Source organism: Chiloscyllium plagiosum, unplaced genomic scaffold (assembly GCF_037043375.1).
Source record: "Chiloscyllium plagiosum isolate Xiang-an unplaced genomic scaffold, Cpla_swu_hap1 HiC_scaffold_17, whole genome shotgun sequence".
NCBI lineage: Eukaryota > Metazoa > Chordata > Chondrichthyes > Orectolobiformes > Hemiscylliidae > Chiloscyllium > Chiloscyllium plagiosum.
This window is the reverse complement of record NW_028270155.1, coordinates 1,459,381-1,480,258: the sequence shown is the minus strand read 5'-3', so window position 1 is coordinate 1,480,258 and position 20,878 is coordinate 1,459,381. Positions and strand designations below refer to the sequence as shown.

Sequence of the window (20,878 nt, the reverse complement as noted above, 5' to 3'; positions counted from 1 at the left end):
TGAACTGGTGGCTGGGTGTCAGTGTGGGCTGGGAGCTGGGTGTCAGTGTGGGCTGGAGGTGGGTGTCAGTGTGGGCTGGGGGCTGTGTGTCAGTGTGGGCTGGGTCTGGGTGTCAGTGTGGGCTGGGGGCTGGGTGTCAGTGTGGGCTGGGTCTGGGTGTCAGTGTGGGCTGGGGGCTGGGTGTCGGTGTGGGCTGGGGGCTGGGTGTCGGTGTGGGCTGGGTCTGGGTGTCAGTGTGGGCTGGGGGCTGGGTGTCGGTGTGGGCTGGGGGCTGGGTGTCGGTGTGGGCTGGGGGCTGGGTGTTATTGTGGGCTGGGGGCTGGTGTGGGGAGGGGGCTGGGTGTCAGTGTGGACTGAGGGCAGGGTGTTGGTGTGGACTGGGGCTGGGTGTCGGTGTGGGCTGGGGCTGGGTGTCGGTGTGGGCTGGGGGCTGGGTGTCAGTGTGGGCTGGGGCTGGGTGTCGGTGTGGGCTGGGGCTGGGTGTTGGTGTGGACTGGGGGCTGGGTGTCAGTGTGGACTGGGTGCTGGGGTTGGTGTGGGTTGGGGGTTGGGTGTCAGTGTGGGCTGGGGCCGGTGTGGGCATGGGGCTGGGTGTTGGTGTGGGCTGGGGGCTGGGTGTCGGTGTGGACTGGGGGCTGGGTGTCAGTGTGGGCTGGGAGTTGGGTTTCGGTGTGAACTGGGGGCTGGGTGTTATTGTGGGCTGGGGGCCGGTGTGGGCATGGGGCTGGGTGTTGGTGTGGACTGGGGGCTGGGTGTCAGTGTGGACTGGGGGCTGGGTGTCAGTGTGAGCTGGAGTCTGGGTGTCGGGGTTGTCTGGGGGCTGTGTGTCAGTGTGGACTGGGGGCTGGGTGTCAGTGTGGACTGGGGGCTGGGTGTTATTGTGTGCTGGGGGCCGGTGTGGGCATGGGGCTGGGTGTTGGTGTGGACTGGGGGCTGGGTGTCAGTGTGAGCTGGAGTCTGGGTGTCGGGGTTGTCTGGGGGCTGTGTGTCAGTGTGGACTGGGGGCTGGGTGTCAGTGTGGACTGGGGGCTGGGTGTTATTGTGTGCTGGGGGCCGGTGTGGGCATGGGGCTGGGTGTTGGTGTGGACTGGGGGCTGGGTGTCAGTGTGAGCTGGAGTCTGGGTGTCGGGGTTGTCTGGGGGCTGTGTGTCAGTGTGGACTGGGGGCTGGGTGTCAGTGTGGACTGGGGGCTGGGTGTTATTGTGTGCTGGGGGCCGGTGTGGGCATGGGGCTGGGTGTTGGTGTGGACTGGGGGCTGGGTGTCAGTGTGGGCTGGGAGCTGGGTGTCAGTGTGGGCTGGAGGTGGGTGTCAGTGTGGGCTGGGGGCTGTGTGTCAGTGTGGGCTGGGTCTGGGTGTCAGTGTGGGCTGGGGGCTGGGTGTCGGTGTGGGCTGGGGGCTGGGTGTCGGTGTGGGCTGGGTCTGGGTGTCAGTGTGGGCTGGGGGCTGGGTGTCGGTGTGGGCTGGGGGCTGGGTGTCGGTGTGGGCTGGGGGCTGGGTGTTATTGTGGGCTGGGGGCTGGTGTGGGGAGGGGGCTGGGTGTCAGTGTGGACTGAGGGCAGGGTGTTGGTGTGGACTGGGGCTGGGTGTCGGTGTGGGCTGGGGCTGGGTGTTATTGTGGGCTGGGGGCTGGTGTGGGGAGGGGGCTGGGTGTCAGTGTGGACTGAGGGCAGGGTGTTGGTGTGGACTGGGGCTGGGTGTCGGTGTGGGCTGGGGCTGGGTGTCGGTGTGGGCTGGGGGCTGGGTGTCAGTGTGGGCTGGGGCTGGGTGTCGGTGTGGGCTGGGGCTGGGTGTTGGTGTGGACTGGGGGCTGGGTGTCAGTGTGGACTGGGTGCTGGGGTTGGTGTGGGCTGGGGGCTGGGTGTCAGTGTGGCCTGTGGGCTGGGTGTTGGTGTGGGCTGGAGGCTGTTGAGGGGAATAGTCTTCTGGGGATAGCAGCTGCAGCCAAATGTATTACGTAGCAGTTGGCTCCACTGAACAGGAGAATGGGTGGAAATGCAATAGTAATAGGAATTCAGTTGGAAGGGGAATTCAGTTGGGCGGCACGGTGGCACAGTGATTAGCACTGCTGCCTCACAGCGCTAGAGACCCGGGTTCAATTCCCGCCTCAGGCGACTGTCTGTGTGGAGTTTGCACATTCTCCCCGTGTCTGCGTGGGTTTCCTCCGGGTGCTCCGGTTTCTTCCCACAGTCCAAAGATGTGCAGGTCAGGTGAATTGGCCATGCTAAATTGCCCGTAGTGTTAGGTAAGGGGTAAATGTAGGGGTATGGGCGGGTTGCGCTTCGGTGGGGCGGTGTGGACTTGTTGGGCCGAAGGGCCTGTTTCCACACTGTAAGTAATCTAATCTAAAAAGATCAGTGTTTCTGTGGCCACAAATGGATTCCAGGGTGGTATGTTGCCTCTCTGGTGCTAGGCTCAAGGATGTCTCAGCACGGCTACAGGATATTCTGGAGGAGAAGGATGAACAGCCAGTGGCTGGTACGATTAACATAGGTTAAAAATGAGATGAGGTCCTAAAAGCAAAATATAGGGAAAACAGGCTGTAAGCTAGGACCTCAGTAGTAATAATCTCAGGATTTCAATCAGAGCCACGTGGTAGTCATTGTAGAAATAGCAGGGTATTTTGAATGAACACATGGCTAAGGAGAATGTGAGGGCAAGGGTTTCCGATTCCTGGGGCATAATGACGAGTTCTGGGGGAGGTGGGACCAATATAAACTGGGCAGGTTACACCTGGCCAGGCCTGGACTGATGTCTAACGGGGAGGATTTGTTAGAGCAGTTGGGGAGGATTTAAACTAAATTGGCAGAAGTTGTGAAGCAATGCAAAGTCAGAGGAAGGGGAATCCAGGGCAGGAACAAGAAACAGAAAGGGGAATAAGAGAAGTGATGGACAGAAAAAAACATGGGGCAGGATCAAACAGGGTTATGGACAAAAATAATGGGAATGGGACGAGCAATATTTAAAAGACAAGCCTTAAGGCTTTGAGCTTGAACATGTGGAGGATTTGCAATAAAGTGAATGAATTAATGATGCAGATAGGTGAAAACAGGGATGATACAGTCAGGAGTATGGAGACATGGCTAATGGGTGATCAGGAATGGGGATTGAACATCGAGGGGTGTTCAGCACATGGGAAGGACAGACAAAAAGGAAATGGTGGGGGAGTTGCATTACTGGTTAAAGAGGAAATTAACATAATAGTGAGGAAGGACGTTAGCTCCAATGATGTGGAATCTGTGTGGTAAAGCTGAGAAACACTAAGGAGCAAAAATCATTAATGGAGCCTGTATATATACTTCCAAATTGTAGGGATATGTTAGAAATGGCACCAAACTGGAAATTAGAGACATATGAAATAAAGGACCATCTGTAATAATGGGTGATTTTAATCTGAGATAGATTGAGCAAATACACAAACTCTTGACAGGTTTTAGTATCCGGCACCTCAGGAAACATTAGACTCCTGATACCTGAAAAAGCTGCAGGTCCACAAGCTGTGAGGAGAATTACTCATTGCTTTTCAACCGCCTCAATTTCATTTGCCTAGAAAAAATAACACATTCTTTCTACATACTGGGCCTAGACTTTGTCGGCAGGAATGAATGAATCAAACTTCCCAAATAATGGCATGATGTCAGAAATGCTTACCCCAACTTAAAGAAGACTCTTGTGAGCAAATTGTTTCAGAACATATTTTTTTCTCTTGTTGCCATTAAATAACTCCACAGAGGACGGTATCCTGTCACCAAGTCATCCTTTATTTACATGTGCATAGTACCTGACACTGGCCCATCTTCCTGAGAGCCCATTCTCAGAGTGAACAGAACCTCTGATGCTCCTGTTCACATCTGTCAGCCAGGGATCCCTGATTGGACCAGATTAAAAGCCCCAATCAGGGAACTCATGTTCTATGACCTTGTTACAATCAACACATCAAATTTCGAATGGAATGTATTTCAAAGTTTCATAATGTCTGCAATCAGAACTGATTCAACAACAGCACCAGCCAGACAGCAGTGGGGTTTTAGAAGATGTGTAAAGAACAGAGGTGAGGGTAGCACTGGATGAAGTATGACTGGATACTCTGAAAGCAGCAGCTCTCTGACTTAGGAAAGTAACTGAGTGAAAAGTACAGGAGGCCTGAGGGCAGTTAAGAGCTCAATCAGGCGATGACACACCCACCTGGCAGAAGGTTTTCGTTTACCGTTTTCATTTACTTCCAGCACGCTTTCCGAGGTGTCAACGGATGAGGAGCTACTGGCTTTGAGGAGTAACTTTTCGTGTTGGGCCAAGTACTGATCTGGTGTTTGCTTTGTCCGTCGAGCACAGTGGATCAGTTCCTGTTGTAACAGTGGCAGATTGGCCTGTAAGCAATAAAGGCCACAGTGAAAATAGGCCACTTGGTCCAACAATCCCACATCCTCTAAAATTCTTAACGTGATCTTTGCATCGTAGACTCTTTTACCATCTATCCATCTCCACCATTTCCTTCACCAAATGGCCCCAAAGTAATCCATTGGTGCTGTTAATGTCTCACTTACCCACATTCAAATCCAGTATTGATTCTGCTTCTACTCAAGGTACAAAGTGAACCAAAAACCATCTTGTTCGGGATTTTGCTCCACAGCTACTAACACGTATTGGAAAATCTCATTTGAGGTTATGAGCTCACTTGTGTCATCATAAAAAGTGCTGCAATTCCACCTTCTTGCCAGGGGTGGCACTGCACTGCTCTCATTGGGTGAAAACCTTAATAAATTTATAAATGCATAAAAATGAACAAGATTTTGGAATGGTAAGATACAACAGGAAATGTGTGCTGATTTTTGGTGTTTAACAAATTACCTCCCAAGAATAAGATGCAGTGCAAGTTGCAGAATTGGGAAATTAAAAATAGATGGAATTATGGGTAGTGAGGAAGGTTGTTAAAGAATACAGTAGAATACAGATCAGTGGAAAGTTGATGGAGAGATGGCAGATGAAGTTTGATCCAGCAAGTGAGGTGATGCATTTTGTGAAGTCAAATGCAACAGGAAAGTAAATGGCAGGACACTTGGGGCATTGATATACAGCGAGATATTGGGGTGCAAGTCCATAGCTCCCTGAAAGTGGCAAGACAAGTGGATAAGATGGTAAAGAAGGCATATCTCATGGTTGCCTTCATTGGTCAGGGCATTGAGTTTAACAAACAATCAAGGTATCTTTCAATGTATAATTTCAGTTACATCACACTGTAAACTTCTGCTATAAATTCTGTGTCTTACAACTGTGTACTCCACAACCACCTGATCAAGGAGCAGCGCTCCGAAAGCTAGTGCTTCCAATTAAACCTGTTGGACTATAACCTGGTGTTGTGTGATTTTTAACTTTGTACACCAGAGGATTAGACAGGGTGGACAGTGAAAGTCTTTTTCCTAGGATGATGACGTCAGCTTGTACAAGGGGACATAACTACAAATTGCGGGGTGATAGATTTAAGACAGATGTCAGAGGCAGGTTCTTTACGCAGAGCGTGGTAAGGGCGTGGAATGCCCTACGTGACAATGTAGTCAACTCAGCCACATTCGGGAGATTTAAACAATCCTTAAATAAGCACATGGATGATGATGGGATAGTGTAGGGGGACGAACTGAGAATAGTTCACAGGTCGGCACAACATCGAGGGCCAAAGGGCCTGTTCTGCGCTGTATTGTTCTATGTTCTACACCCCACTCCAACACCAGCATCTCCAAATCATGACGAGAATCCTTACAGTGTGGAAATGGGCCATTAGGCCCAACAAGTCCACACCGACCTTCTGAAGAGTAATCCACTGAGACCCATCCCCCTACCCTATTACTGTACATTTACCCGTGACTAACACACTTAACCTACGCATCTTTGAACTCTATGGGCAATTTAACATGGCTAATTTACCTAACCTGCACATCTTTGGATTGTGGGAGGAAACCAGAGCAAACCCGCACAGACATTGGAGAACATGCAAACTCCACACAAATAGTTGCCTAAGGCTGGAATTGAACCCAGATCCCATGGCGCTATGAGGCAGCAGTGCTAACCACTGAACCACCATGATGCTGCTGCTGCCTACCTTTAGAAATGGAATGACAAAGGGTCTCAGAGGAAAGTTTGTTGCTTCCTGAAGCTTCGAATGGAATTCCTCAATGGTCCAGGTGGAATTCTGCACAAATGATAAAAAATTAGAATAATATATGATCAGCTCGGATCACTGAACACAGACACACATTGACACAGCACACCAACTCCATCCAATCAGTGCACAACATAGAGATACCAAACGTAACCTTGGCCAGGAACGGAGAAACAAAATGCTAGACCCATAGTCAGACAGCATAGAAACAGGCCCTTCAGCCCACCATGTCTATGCTGACCAACAAATGTCAAACTTAAATACACTAATTTACTTGATCCATAGCCCAGATCATTCTTAAGGGCCTCCATCTCTCTGGCTAAGATAAAAGGTAGGGAGGAGGGACTTGGGGGAGGGGCGTTGGAAATGTGATAGGTGGAAGGAGGTCAACCGCCACCAGGACAGAACCCCACTGGTCCTCACCTACCACCCCACCAACCTCCATATACAGCGTATCATCCACCGTCATTTCCGCCACCTCCAAACGGACCCCATTACCAGGGATATATTTCCCTCCCCTCCCCTATCAGCATTCCAAAAAGACCACACTCTCCGTGACTCCCTCGTCAGGTCAACACCCCCCACCAACCCAACCTCCACTCCCGGCACCTTCCCCTGCAACCGCAAGAAATGCAAAACTTGCGCCCACACCTCCCCCCTTACTCCCCTCCAAGGCCCCAAGGGATCCTTCCATATTCGCCACAAATTCACCTGCACCTCCACACACATCATTTACTGCATCCGCTGCACCCGATGTGGCCTCCTCTATATTGGGGAGACAGGCCGCCTACTTGCGGAACGTTTCAGAGAACACCTCTGGGACACCCGGACCAACCAACCCAACCACCCCGTGGCTCAACACTTCAACTCCCCCTCCCACTCCACCAAGGACATGCAGGTCCTTGGACTCCTCCATCGCCAGACCATAGCAACACGACGGTTGGAGGAAGAGAGCCTCACCTTCCACCTAGGAACCCTCCAACCACAAGGGATGAACTCAGATTTCTCCAGTTTCCTCATTTCCCCTCCCCCCACCTTGTCTCAGTCAAATCCCTCAAACTCAGCACTACCTTCCGAACCTGCAATCTTCTTCCTGACCTCTCCGCCCCCACCCCACTCCGGCCTATCACCCTCACCTTGAGCTCCTTCCACCTATCGCATTTCCAACGCCCCTCCCCCAAGTCCCTCCTCCCTACCTTTTATCTTAGCCTGCTGGACACACTTTCCTCATTCCTGAAGAAGGGCTTATGCCCGAAACGTCGATTCTCCTGTTCCCTGGATGCTGCCTGACCTGCTGCGCTTTTCCAGCAACACATTTTCAGCTCTGATCTCCAGCATCTGCAGACCTCACTTTCTCCTCCATCACTCTCTCAGACAGCATGTTCCATAAAAATGCTACCCTCTGGATGAAAAAAAATTTCTCAGACCTCTTCTAAACCACTTATTCCTCACCTTAAACTTGTATCCTCTTACCTTAGACACATCCACCATGAGGAAAAGATTCTCACAATCTACTCTGTCTATGCCTCTCATAATTTTGTACACTTCAATCACCTTCCCCTTCAGTCTCCTCTCTCCCAGGGAAAACAAACCCAGCCTATCCACTGTCTCCTCATAATGTAGACTTTCTGCCTCACGCCACATCCTGGTGATTAACTTTCTCCTGGTGAAATGGAGCTTGGCCAGATGAGGAACTGTACATGAGCATCATCTGTGGGTTTGAAATGAATACATTTCAAGTTCCTGCCACAGAGAACTTTGGGCACAGAGTCCTTGTGTATAACATAGAGAACATAGAAAAGTACAGCACAGAACAGGCCCTTAGGCCCACGATGTTGTGCCAAGGTTTAATCCTAATGTAATATATAGTAACTTAACCAACGACCCCCTCAACTCACTGCTATCCATGTGCATGTCCAACAGTTGCTTAAGTGTCCCCAATGACTTCGCTTCCACCACCACCGCTGGCAACGCATTCCATACATTCACAACTCTCTGCGTAAAGAACCTTCCTCTGACATCTCCTTTATACCTTTCTCCTAATATCTTCAAATTATGACTTCTCGTACCAGTCAATCCTGCCCTGGGGAAAGGTCTCTGGCTATTGACTCTATCTGTTCCTCTCATTACCTTGGATACCTTGATCAGGTCTCCTCTCTTTCTCCTTCTCTCCAGAGAGAAAGTTCCGAGCTTATTCATAAGGCAAGCCCTCCAGTCCAGGCAGCATCCTGGTAAGCCTTCTTTGCATCTTTTCCAAAGCCCCTGTATCTTTCCTATAGTAGGGCGACCAGAACTGGACACAATATTCCAAGTGTGGTCTCACCAGGGACTTGTAGAGCTGCAGCAAAACCTCACGGCTCTTAAACTCGATACCCTGTTAATGAAAGCCAAAACACCATATGCTTTCTTAACAACCTTATTCACTTGGGTGGCAACTTTGAGGGATCTATTTACTTGCACTCCCAGATCCCTCTGTTCCTCCACACTGCCAAGAATGCTGACTTTACTCAAAATTTGTGTTCGACCTTCCAAAATGTATCACTTCGCATTTATCCAGGTTGAATTCCATCTGCCCTTTCTCAGCTCAGCTCTGCATCCTGTCTATGTCACACTGCAGCCTGCAGTAGCCCTTAAGTATACTTAAGGCTGAGACAGATAGATTCTTGATCAGTCGGGGAATCAGGGCTACGGGGAAAAAGCAGGAAAGCGTACGTGAGAAATGTCAGATCAGTAAACTCAAAGGCCAACAGCCTATTCCTGTTCCTATTTCCTATGGTCTTATGGTCTTATTACATCCACCCAAGTAGGCAGATGGTATTGTGGCTCATCCGGTAGATGCATTCCCAACAATGCAGTACACTGTCTGTATTACACAAAGGTTTCAGCTTCAATCCTCGTGTCAATTCCTTGTCTTAGAGCCTTGTATCAGGCCTTGATCCCAAACTTTGTGATTCAGAGACAAGTGGTCTCTGACAAATATACATGCATCAGGACAGTCTGTTATAATACATGTTGCATTTACTATGTCACTGCTAGATTCTCTTGCCCCTAATACTCCTATAAAAGAGCTTTGGTTTTTCCTTTATTTTCTGCCAATGTTTTTTAATGCCCATCTGGACTTTTCTAATTTGTTTTTTTAAGCAACCCCCAGCAATTACTGAGCTCCCTTTGGGCCTCCACTATTTTGAGCCTTCAGAATCTCCCATAAGCTTCCCTTTTCTTTTTTATCCAATCCCATACATTCCTTGACATCCAAAGTTCCTCGAACTTGTTGCCCACCTGCTACATGAACAGGCTGCTCCTCCACTTTCACTATTTCCTTTCTGAATGACTCCAATTGCTCTGATGAAGATTTTCTTGCAAGTTCACTTTGGCCAGATCCTGTGTCATTGGTTTAACATCTGCCTGGCCCAGATATGAAACCTTATTTTCAATCCAACTTTCTGTTTGTCCATGACCTCCATGAGTTATGGTCTGTATCACAAAGATACTGCAGGGATAATTCTACCACTTACCCAGCTACATTCCATACAAGTAGATCCAGTACCATTCCCTCTCCTGCAGCATTTCCTTTTGTTGGTTGACAAGGTCAAGAGATATGGATGAATGTCCTCACCATAAGATTTCCTCTTAGCCACTTTCTCCATACTATCTTATGAAACACTCCCAGGATAGGGACAGCATGGAGGTAGATACAGAGTAAAGCTCTCACTATACTATCCCTATCAAATGCAGAAACAGAGGCAAACTCTCTCCACATTCCATTACACTCTATTATGGAACACAACCACATTATATCAGCTCAGAACTCGGAATAATGCTGCCTATGACTTAGAACATAGAACAGTACAGCACAGGAACAGGCCCTTTGGCCCACAATGTTGTGCCCAACATAACACCAAATTAAACGAATCCCTTCTGCCTGCCTTTGGTCCATATCCCTCCATTCCTTGTATATTTATGTGCTTATCTAAAACGTACCTATTGTATCTGTCCCCACCACCACCCCCAGCAGCATGTTCCACACTCCTTACACTCTCTGTGTAAAACACTTGTCCCTCACATCTACTTTGAACTTATCCCCTCTCACCTGAAATGCATGTCCCTGAGTTATAGACATTTCAACTCTGCGAAAAAGATTCTGCCCCTCAGCCCTATCTATGCACCTCATAATTTTACAGACTTCGATCAAGTCTCCCCTCAGCCTCCACTGATCCAGAGAAAACAACCTGAGTTTTTCCAGCCTTTCCTTATAGTTCAAACCCTCTAATGCAGGCAGCATCCTGGTAAACCTCTTCTGTACCTTCTCCAAAGCTTCCACATCTTTCCTGTGGTGTGGCGATCAGAATTGAATGCAAAGCCTTATAAGAAGCTGCAACATGAATCCTGACTCTTGTAATCAATTCCCCAACTAATAAAGGTCAGCAAGCCATATGCTTTCTTTACCACCCTATATACTTACATGGTCACTTTCAGGGAGCTATGGACTTGAACCCCAAGATCCTTCTAAATATCAGTGCTGTTCAGGATCCTGCCATTAACTGTATACTTTTCCTTAACATTTGATCTCCCAAAGTGCAGCACCTCACACTTATCCAGATTAAACTCCATCTGCCATTTCTCCACTCATATCTGTTATTGATCTATATTTTGTTGTATCCTTTGACAACCTTCTATGCTATCTACAACACACAATCTTTGTATCATCTGCAAACGTACTAACTAACCCATCTACATTTTCAATCAAGGTATTTACGTAGATCGCAAACAGCAGAGGTCCCAGTATGGATCCCTGAGGAACACCACTAGTCACGGACCTCCAGACCGAAAGCAACATCCAACGACTTTCTGTCTTCTATGGGCAAGCCAATTCTGAATCCATGTAGTCAGGTCACTGTGGATCCCATGCATCTTAATCTTCTGGATGAACCTACCATGTGGGACCTTGTCAAGAGCTTACGAAAATCCACTTAGACAACATCCACTGCTCTACTCACATCGATCACCTTCATCACCTCCTCAAAAAATTCAATCAAGTTAGTAAGACTTGACCTGCCCTGCACAAAGCCACGCTGTCTTTCTCCAATTAGGCCTTGCTTTTCCAAATGCATGTAAATCTTATCCTTAAGAATTCTCTCCAATACCTTCCCAAACATGATGTGAAACTTACCAGTCTAGTTTCCTGGATTATACCCAATTCCCTTCTTGAACAGAGGAACAACATTAGCTACGGTGGCAAACGAAGATACAAAGATATTGGTTAAAGCCCCAGCAATCTCCTCTGTTGCCTTTCTCAATAAGCTGGCGTAAATGCCATCGGGCCCACCTTACTGATCTTCAAGAGATCCAACACCACTTCCCTCTTGATCTCAAAATGATGTAGCATATTAGCATGCTCCACACAAATCTCAATATCCTCCATAACCTTTTCCTGGATGAATACTGACACAAAGTCCTCATTTAGCATCTCACCCACACCCTCTGCCTCTAAGCACAAGTTCCTTCCTTTATCCTTGATAGGTCCTACCTTCTCTTTAGTTGTCCTCTTGTTTTTAATGTATCTATAGAATGCCTTGGGGTTCTCTTTAACCCGACTTGGCAAAGTCATCTCATGGCCCCTTCTTGCTCTCCAAATTCTGTGCTTGAGTTCCTTCTAGTTTTCTTTATATTCTTTACGGTCCCTGTCTGGTTTTAGCTTCCTAAACCTTACATATGCTTCTTTTTCCCTTTTGACTAAATTCATAACCTCCCCTGTTATCCAAGGGTCCCATCCTTGCCATCCTTGTCCTTCCTGCTTACTGGAACATGCTGGTCTTTAAACAATTCTCATGTCAAAAGTGGACTTGCCTGATGACCGCTCCTCCCAATTAACACTCCCTAGCTCCTGCCTAATACTGATGTAATTTGGCCTCCCCAGAAATAGAATGCAGAGAGTCTGTCAGGAAGGTTGGTAAGGCAAAGGGATGGGTTAAAGTGTGTCAGTTTCAATGCAAAGAGTGTCAGAAATAAGAGCATGGATCAGTACTTAGAGCATGGATCAGTACTTAGAGCATGGATCAGTACTTAGAGCATGGATCAGTACTTAGAGCATGGATCAGTACTTAGAGCTACAATGTTTTGGTCATGGATTTCTCAGGGGCAGGAACTGTTGGTGGATGTTCCAGAATTGCAATCTTTTAAAAATAACAAGGAGGGGTGTAAAAGAGGAGGGGGAGTAGCATTGTGAATTAGAGAGGGCATCACAGTTGCAGAAAAGGAGGTTGTTGAGGAGGGTTTGGCTACTGAATGTGTATGGATGGGAGTCAGTAACAGGAAAGGAGCAGTTATTTTATTGAGTGTTTTCTATAGCCCCCCAATAGCAGCAAAGAGATGGAAGAACAGATTGGACAGCAGATCTTGGAAAGGTGCAGATGTAACAGTTGTTGTTGTTGTTATGGGTGACTTCAACTTCCCCAATATTGACTGGAACCTCCTTAGTGCAGATGGTCTGGATGGAGCCGATTTTGTCAGGTGTGTCCAGTAGATAGGCCGACTAAGGTGGGAAGTGCTCAGGTGTCAGATCTCTTGGTGGGAGACATTTCAGTGACAGTGACCACAACTGCCTCACCTTCACCATAGCCATGCAGAGGGATAGGAACAAAGAGTATGGGAAGGTATGTAATTGGGGGAGGGGAAATTATACTGCTGTTAGACAGGAGCTGTGGAGTATAAACTGTGAACAATTGTTCTACGGGAAATGCACAACAGAAATGTGGAGCCTGTTTAAGGAGCACTTGTTGTGAGTGTTAGATAACTTTGTCCCACTCAGACAGGCAAGGAATGGTAAGGTGAAGGAGCCTTGGATGACAAAAGAAGAGGAGCTTCTCATCAGGAGGAAGAAGGAAGCTTACTTAAGATTGGGGAAATAAGGATCTGGCACAGCTTTAGAGGGTTACAGGGTAGCTAGGAAAGAGCCCAAAAATGGACTGAGGAGAGCTAGGTGGAGGCATGAGAAAGCCTTGGTGGGAAGGATTAGGGAAAACCCAAAGGCATTCTGCACTTACATGAGGAATAAGAGAATGATCAGAGAGAGGCTAGGGCTGATCAGGGATAGTGGAAGGAACTTAGGCCTGGAATTTGAAGAAGCGGGGGAGGCCCTAAATGAGTTTTTTGCTTCAGTATTTACAAGAGAGAGGGACCTTGTTGATAGTGAGAACACCATGGACCAGGTTAATAGGCTTGAATAGATTGATATTAAGGAAGTGGATGTGTTGGAAATTCTGGGAAGCATCGAGATACATAGGTCCCCAGGGCCGGCCCAGATATATCCAAGGTTATTACGGGAAGCGAGGAGGTGGGAGCAGGGGAAACCAGGAAACTGGAAAATCAGGAAAGGCACTAAACAACCCCACCGCCCTGTGGCCAAACACTTCAACTGCCCCTCCCACTCTGCCAGGGACATGCAAATCCTTGGCCTCCTCCACCGCCAAAGTCTAGTCAATTGACACCTGGAGGAAGAACGCCTCATCTTTTGCCTTGGAACCCTCCAACCACACGAGATCAATGTTGATTTCACCAATTTCTTCATTTCCTCTCCCCCCATGTTATCCCAGATCCAACCCTCTAATTCGGCATCACCCTCTTAACCTGTCCTACCTGTCAATCTTCCTTTCCACCGATTTGCTCCACCCTCCTCTCCGACCTATCACCTTCTCCCCCACCTTCATCTACCTATCGCATTCTCAGCAACATTCCCCCCCAGCCTCACCTCCGTCCCATTTATCTCTCAGCCTCCTTGGCTTCCCCCCCCCACCCCCCCCCCAAAATTCCTGATGAAAAGCTTCTGCTCGAAATGTCAACTCTCCTGCTCCTCGGATGCTGTCTGACCTGCTGTGCTTTTCCAATGCCACACTTTTTGACTCTGATCTCCAGCATCTGCAATCCTTACTTTCTCCTACTCTAACCCAACTTGATAGAATTGTTAGGAAGGTGTATGGTAATTTGGCTTTCATTAACAGGGGGATTGAGTTGAACAGCCACGATAGAGCAGCAGCTCTATAAAACCCCTGGTTACACCACACTTGGAATATTGTGTCCAGTTCTAGTTGCCTCATTATAGGAAGGATGTAGATGCTTTAGAGAAGGTGCAGAGGAGATTTACCAGGATGCTGCCGGGACTGGAGGGCATGTCTTATGGCTCAAGCTTTTCACACTGGAGAGAAGGAAGAGAGGTGACTTGATAGAGGTGTACAAGGTAATGAGAGGTATAGACAGAGTGGATAGCCAGAGACCTTTTCCCAGATCAGAAATGGCTATCACAAGGGGGCATAATTTTAAGGTGATTGGAGGAAGATTGAGGGAAAATGGCAGAGGTAGGTTCTTTACTCAGAGAGTGGTGGGTGTGTGGAATTAGGGACATTTAAGTGACTGCTGGACAAGCACATGGACAGCAGTAAATTGAGGGGTGTGGAGGTTAGGTTGATCTTAACGTAAGATAAATGCTTAGCACAACATCGTGGGCCGAAGGGCTTGTACTGTGCTGTACTGTTCTATGTTCTATGGTCTAGTTGGACAATCCACACACTGTTTTAAGACACCCTCTTGGATGCACTTTACAAATTCTGCCCCATCTAAGCCGCTTGCTGTAAGGGATTCCCAGTCAATATTGGGGAAATTAAAGTCACCCACTATGACAACTCTGTTTTTATTGCATCTTTCCATAATCTGCCGACATATTTGTTCCTCAATGTCTCTGGCTGTTGAGAGGCCTATAGTATAATCCTATCATAGTGACTGCACCCATTTTATTTTTGAGCTCGAACCATAGTGCCTCAGTGGATGGGTCCTCCAGTGTGTCTTCTCTGAATGCTTTGTAACATCCTCCCTGATTAGTAATGCAATTCCTCTATCTCTTTTACCTTCCTGTCGATCTCACCTAAAAAATTAAACCCTGGAATATCGAGCAACCAGTTCTGTCCCTCTCTCAACTAAGACTCTGTACTGGCCACAACATCATAGTTCCATGTACTGATCCAGGCTTTAAGCTCATCTGCTTTACCTATAATATTCCTTGCACTGAAATAAAGACACTTCAGCCCCCTGCCATTCCAGTTTAAGCCCTCCCATGTCTCACAAGCGAACCTCCCTGCAAGGATATTGGTTCCCATCCAGTTTAGATTCAACTTGTCCTTATTGTACAGGTCACCCCTGCCCCAGAAGAGGTCCCAATGATCCATGAACCTGAAACCCTATCCCCTGCATCAACTCCTTAGCCACGCATTCATAGAACATGCTCACCTACCTCCAAATCTAACACCTGGCTGGGTTCATTACCCAGTACCAAATCCAATGTGGCCTCGCCCCTTGTTGGCCTGTCTACAAACTGTGTCAGAAAACCCTCCTGCACACATTGGACAAAATAACCCATCTAAAGTACGCAAACTATAGTTTTTCCAGTCAATATTTTGAAAGTTAAAGACCCCATAATAACTACCCTTCACTCTCACTCCTATCAAGAATCATTTTTGAATTCCTTTCCTCTACATCTCTGGAACTTTTTGAAGGCCTAAAGAAAACTCCCAACAGGGTGACCTCTCCTTTCCTGTTTCTAACCTCAGTCCATATTACCTCCGTAGATGAGTCCTCAAACGTCTTCTCTGCCACCGTAATACTGTCCTTGACTAACAATGCCACACCTCCCCCTCTTTTACCATCTTCTCTGTTCTTACGGAAACATCTAAATCCTGGAACCTGCAACAACCATTCCTGACCCTGCTCTATCCATGTCTCCGAAATGGTCATAACATCGAAGTCCCAGGTACCAACCCATGCTGCAAGCTCACCCACCTTATTCCGGATGCTCCTGGCGTTGAAGTAGACACACTTTAAACCACCTTCCTGCTTGCTGGTGCTCTCTTGCAACCTTGAAACCATATTTCTGACCTCACTACTCTCAACCGCCTGGACACTGGAACTAAAATTCAGGATCCCAACCACCCCATGAATTAGTTTAAAATCATCTCTCCTATCTTTCTATTCATTGCCTCACTGTCACATGGCAAAGGTAGAGATTACTACCCTCAAGGTCCTACTTTTCAGCCTCTTTTCCAACTCCCTGTATTCACTCTGCAGGACCTCATTCCTCTTTCTACCTACATCGTTGGTACCAATGTGCATAACAATCTCTGGCTGCTCACCCTGCCCCTTAGGAATTTCATGCAATGTTCAGAAATGTCCTTGACGCTGGCAGCATGGAGGCTACACACCATCCGGGAGTCTCAAGCACTGCCACAGAAATGTTTGTCTGTGCTACTAACTATTGAGTCTTCCCTCACTATTGTTCACCTTGACTTTGCCCAACCCTGCTCTACAGCAGAGCCAGTTGTGGTGTCACAGGCCTGGCTACTGCTATTACACTCCCCTGAGACGCTATCCCCCTCAACTGTATCCAAAACAATATACATGTTAGAGAGAGGAATAGCCACAGGAGATTCCTGCACTACCTGCCTGCTTCTTCTGACGGTCACCCACCTACCTGACTGAACCTGTGTTATAAGTGAGGTTTGCAGATGCTGGTGATCAGAGTCGAGAGTGTGGTGTTGGAAAAGCACAGTAGGTCAGGCAGCATCCAAGGAGCAGGAGAATCAATGTTTTGGGCAAAAGCCCGTTATCAGGAACGTTTGGTGTGACCATCTCCCTGTTACTAGTGTCTGTCACATTGTCTCCTGTACAGTCCTCAGTGTGCCCAACTACTGCACCCACCAAACAATATGGTCAGTAAGGAGCTGCAGCCGCTCACACTTCCTGCAATTTCTTTTGTAACATCCTGCACCAAGGACATTTTCCATCTAAATGCAATATTTGTGATGAGATAGAAATTCTGTTCAGTGTCTGTATCTTCTGCCTGGGCTGGCATTTCAGGAAGGTGAGCATATCATATCTGTCTTGTGATTTGCTGAGAAGGTAGTTATCCATTGACCTCTTGAACCACAAGCTGGAGGGCAGTTAGGTGTCAATCACATTCATATGGGACTAGAGTTACATCGGCCTAAAATGGGTGGCCGATGTAACTCTAGTTCAACCGATTGTGAGTAATACAGAAACTGAACATTACTCCACTTATGAATGCATCTGAGTCACTTCAGAGAATTACAGAACAGCATAATCTTTAGCTAACAAACTATGGAGGATTGTTCAGTTAGGATCAGAGAACTACAGTACCTACCACAAGTCCCAACACTAAGTTCCTCACATACTCTCCAATCTCTGGGGATAGATCACTGGCGAACTGCTGTAGTGTGGTCAAGAATCGCTTCAGTTTGCAGAGTTGCCTGACTCCACAGGGAGGAGGCAGCTGTTGATTGGTGAGAGAGGAGCTGGTTGAGGTGGCAGGACCATTGCTGAAGCCATTCAGGGTAGACAGAGCTCCACTGATTGCAGTCGGAGATTGACTGTTCCCATTCATCCCTGTTCAGAGGAACAGAAAGATCTGGGGTTAGTCCCAATCCAGGATATGGTTGGGTGTGGCTGATGCCACCCAAATATTAATGATGTCATACAAGAACACTGATAGCTTCATTTTGACCAGCTGCACTCCCAGAACATCCTTACAAATAATGAGACATACCAAGCGACTCCCTGAAAATACTTACACACTCACAGGGAGCCCAGAAAATGCTAGCACATTTCTAGGAAGGCCTATGAATACTGACACACTCCCTAAGAACCCCTTTGGCAAATCTCCAGGGACCTCTGTAAATGTGACGTAGTCTCAGGATCCTGTGAACATTGACAATAATTCCAGGGACAGCCTGCAAATAACAACACAATCCAGGGGACCTGATGTGAATTGAATAGAATAGAATAGCCTTTATTGTCACATATACTCATTCAAAGTTTGTGAGAAGATTTGTAGCTCGGGTGCTCGTTGTTGTGGTTGTGTTCGCCGAGCTAGGAATTTGTGTTGCAGACGTTTCGTCCCCTGTCTAGGTGACATCCTCAGTGCTTGGGAGCCTCCTGTGAAGCGCTTCTGTGATCTTTCCTCCGGCATTTGCAGTGGTTTGAATCTGTTTGTTCAGAGAACAGAGAACAGCCAGGGAATTCCTAGAGGCATGGCACTCATCCACAAATTCAATCAATAAGCACATCGACCTGGACCCAATATACTGACCACTGCAACAGACAGCTGGAACTGACAACCGGAAGCGGCAGATTCAAACCACTATAAATGCCGGAGGAAACACCACAGAAGCACTTCACAGGAGGCTCCCAAGCACTGAGGATGTCACCTATACAGGGGACGAAACGTCTGCAACACAAATTCCCAGCTCGGCGAACACAACCACAAAAACATATACTCATTGCATATAGTGAAAATTTTATATGTCATCATTTGCAGCATTGACTTAAATAAAAAATTACTTTGGCACAGATTCTTTTGTTACAAGATTTGTCACAAAAATAACATGTCCAGCGTTATGGAAAAGAGTTCAGTACAGCAGACCATGCTGGCACTCAGCTTCCAGTCTGCACCAGGCCCTGGCTCCACACCATGCTGGTGATGTACCAAGCCAGGAGGCTGCTGCAGGAGGCCAGAAGATCGCCATGCCATGCCAGAGGGACCCTATGGGAGGAGGCCGCTGCACTACGCTGGGAGGCCGTTGTGGGAGGCCGGGAGGTTGCCATGCCAACACTGGGAGGCCACTGCAGGAGGCCAGGAGTCGTCACTCCTCGCTGGAGGTCGCTGCAGGCCAGGAATCAAAGGGAAGAAAAGAAGAAGAAAAAGAGAAAAAAAAATCACTAGGAGGAAGAAAAAGCGAAGAGAAAGAGTGGGCAGAGTGAATGAGCTGCAGCTGGTCATCATATTCTGTCATTATTTTGCAATTTATACTGTTACATAAACTGGAATTTACAAGAAACTCATATTTTTAAAAATATTCTTTAACTTTAAGTGAAAAAGATTTGGTCTGAAAAAGTGTATACATGCAGTAAGGTCATAATAAATATCTCTGCTCAGAGACAGGCTCTTGTAAACGGGTTACCACTGGATGGAGGGCAACTGAAATCATAGCTTCCCTGACACCCTTTGAAATATCAATAGCATCTTTTAAACCTAAGACACCAGCCTTTTAAGACAGAGAGAGAGAGAACGTAGCTAGTACTATGTGGAGGAACAAAACAGCTACTGCTATGAACATAAAATTACCATTTTAACAACCAATCGGTTATGAGTCAGTTTTCTGAAAGAAAGCGCAGAGAGTTCATGCAATCAAAAGAGAAAATGCTGGAAAATCTCAGCAGGTCTGGCAGCATCTGTAAGGAGAGAAAAGAGCTGACGTTTCAAGTCTAACTGACCCTTTGACAAAGCTAAAGAAAGGGAGAAATAGGGAGGTATTTATACGAGGCTGAGAGAAGGTGAGTCCTGGCTCCAGAAGCAAAGGTAGCAATAAAGAGGTGATAATGACAGTGCATAGAGAGATTATAGGGAGCTTAGGGGCTGCGAATGACCAAGGCTGAAGCCAGGGCTATGTGACAAAATATGCGGGGGTTCGGGGGAAGGGGTGAAGCAGAGGGAAAATGGAAAACAGGGGAGAAGGGTAGCAAAGGGGGAAGAGGAGAGGAAAAAGGTGATGAGAGAGTGGGGAGCGAGAGAAAGAGAGACAATGAAGAGGTACAGAACAATGAAAAAAAATGATAAATAAAATAAATGAATTAAAATTATCTGAAGTTGTTGAATTCAATGCTGAGACCAGCAGGCTGTAATGTGTCTAGTCGGAAGATGAGATGCCTCTTCTCTCAGCCTAGTGGAAATACCTCCCTATTTCTCCCTTTTTTTAAGCTTTGACAAAGGGTCAGTTAGACTCGAAACGTCAGCTCTTTTCTCTCCTTACAGATGCTGCCAGACCGACTGAGATTTTCCAGCATTTTCTCTTTTGGTTTCAGATTCCAGCATCCGCAGTAATTTGCTTTTATCGAGAGCTCATGCAACTTTGGGAGGTGTAAGGAACAAGGAGTTGCTGATGTATGCCTTAGTCATGGAGATAAGATCTGGAAGACTCAGGCTGAATGCAATAACTTTGGGCGGCACGGTGGCTCAGTGGTTAGCACTGCTGCCTCACGGCACCAGGGGCCAGGTTCAATTCCAGCCTCGGGTGACTGTCTGTGTGGAGTTCTCCCTGTGTCTGCGTGGGTTTCCTCCCACAGTCCAAAGATGCAGGTCAGGTGAATTGGCCATGCTAAATTGCCCGCAGTGGTAGGTGCTTTAGTTAGAGGGAAATGGGTCTGGGTGGGTTACTCTTTGGAAGGTCGGTGTGGACTTGTTAGGCTGGAGGGCCTGTTTCCACACTGTAGGGAATCTAATCTAATCTGAAAACATTGAAAGTATCTTTGACTTGCTTCTTGTAAACCTACATGACTGCTATAATATGTTAATAGCCAAAGGGTTGTAAGATGTACTTCAAGTGTGCAAGACAGTTCGTGCAAAATAATCTTTTCTTTGGTTCAGTACATTAATTCCTTGTTAAATCATGTTTTCGATATCGAAATTAGCTTTACTTTGTTACAATAAAAGTCTTAAAATGTGAACTTTGTCTTCTGTTAGGTCAGTCAATGGGAAACTCATCTCTTTTTAAAAGTTACAATGCTCTATGGGGATTTTAAGTCATGTTCCTTACTTTGAAGCTATTGTGGAATTGGATTCAGAGGCCATAAAACTTGCAGACTGGAAATTTTCCAGAGTTTAAACAAAC

At 47.2% G+C, this 20,878-nt stretch overlaps 1 protein-coding gene across 5 annotated transcripts in view; it reads right to left on the bottom strand.

Moving 5' to 3' along the window:
• The window catches only part of cbfa2t3 (CBFA2/RUNX1 partner transcriptional co-repressor 3), a 260,206-nt gene that overhangs the window by 227,683 nt on the left and 11,645 nt on the right, over nt 1-20,878 (bottom strand). For all 5 annotated transcript variants that reach the window (XM_087995655.1, XM_087995656.1, XM_087995657.1 and 2 more), the window contains 3 exons: nt 17,356-17,597; nt 6,093-6,182; nt 4,184-4,365 (listed from right to left, as the gene is read on the bottom strand). In XM_087995655.1, coding sequence (XP_087851781.1) covers nt 4,184-4,365; nt 6,093-6,182; nt 17,356-17,597 — 514 coding nt within the window. The remainder of the gene's footprint in view (nt 1-4,183; nt 4,366-6,092; nt 6,183-17,355; nt 17,598-20,878) is intronic.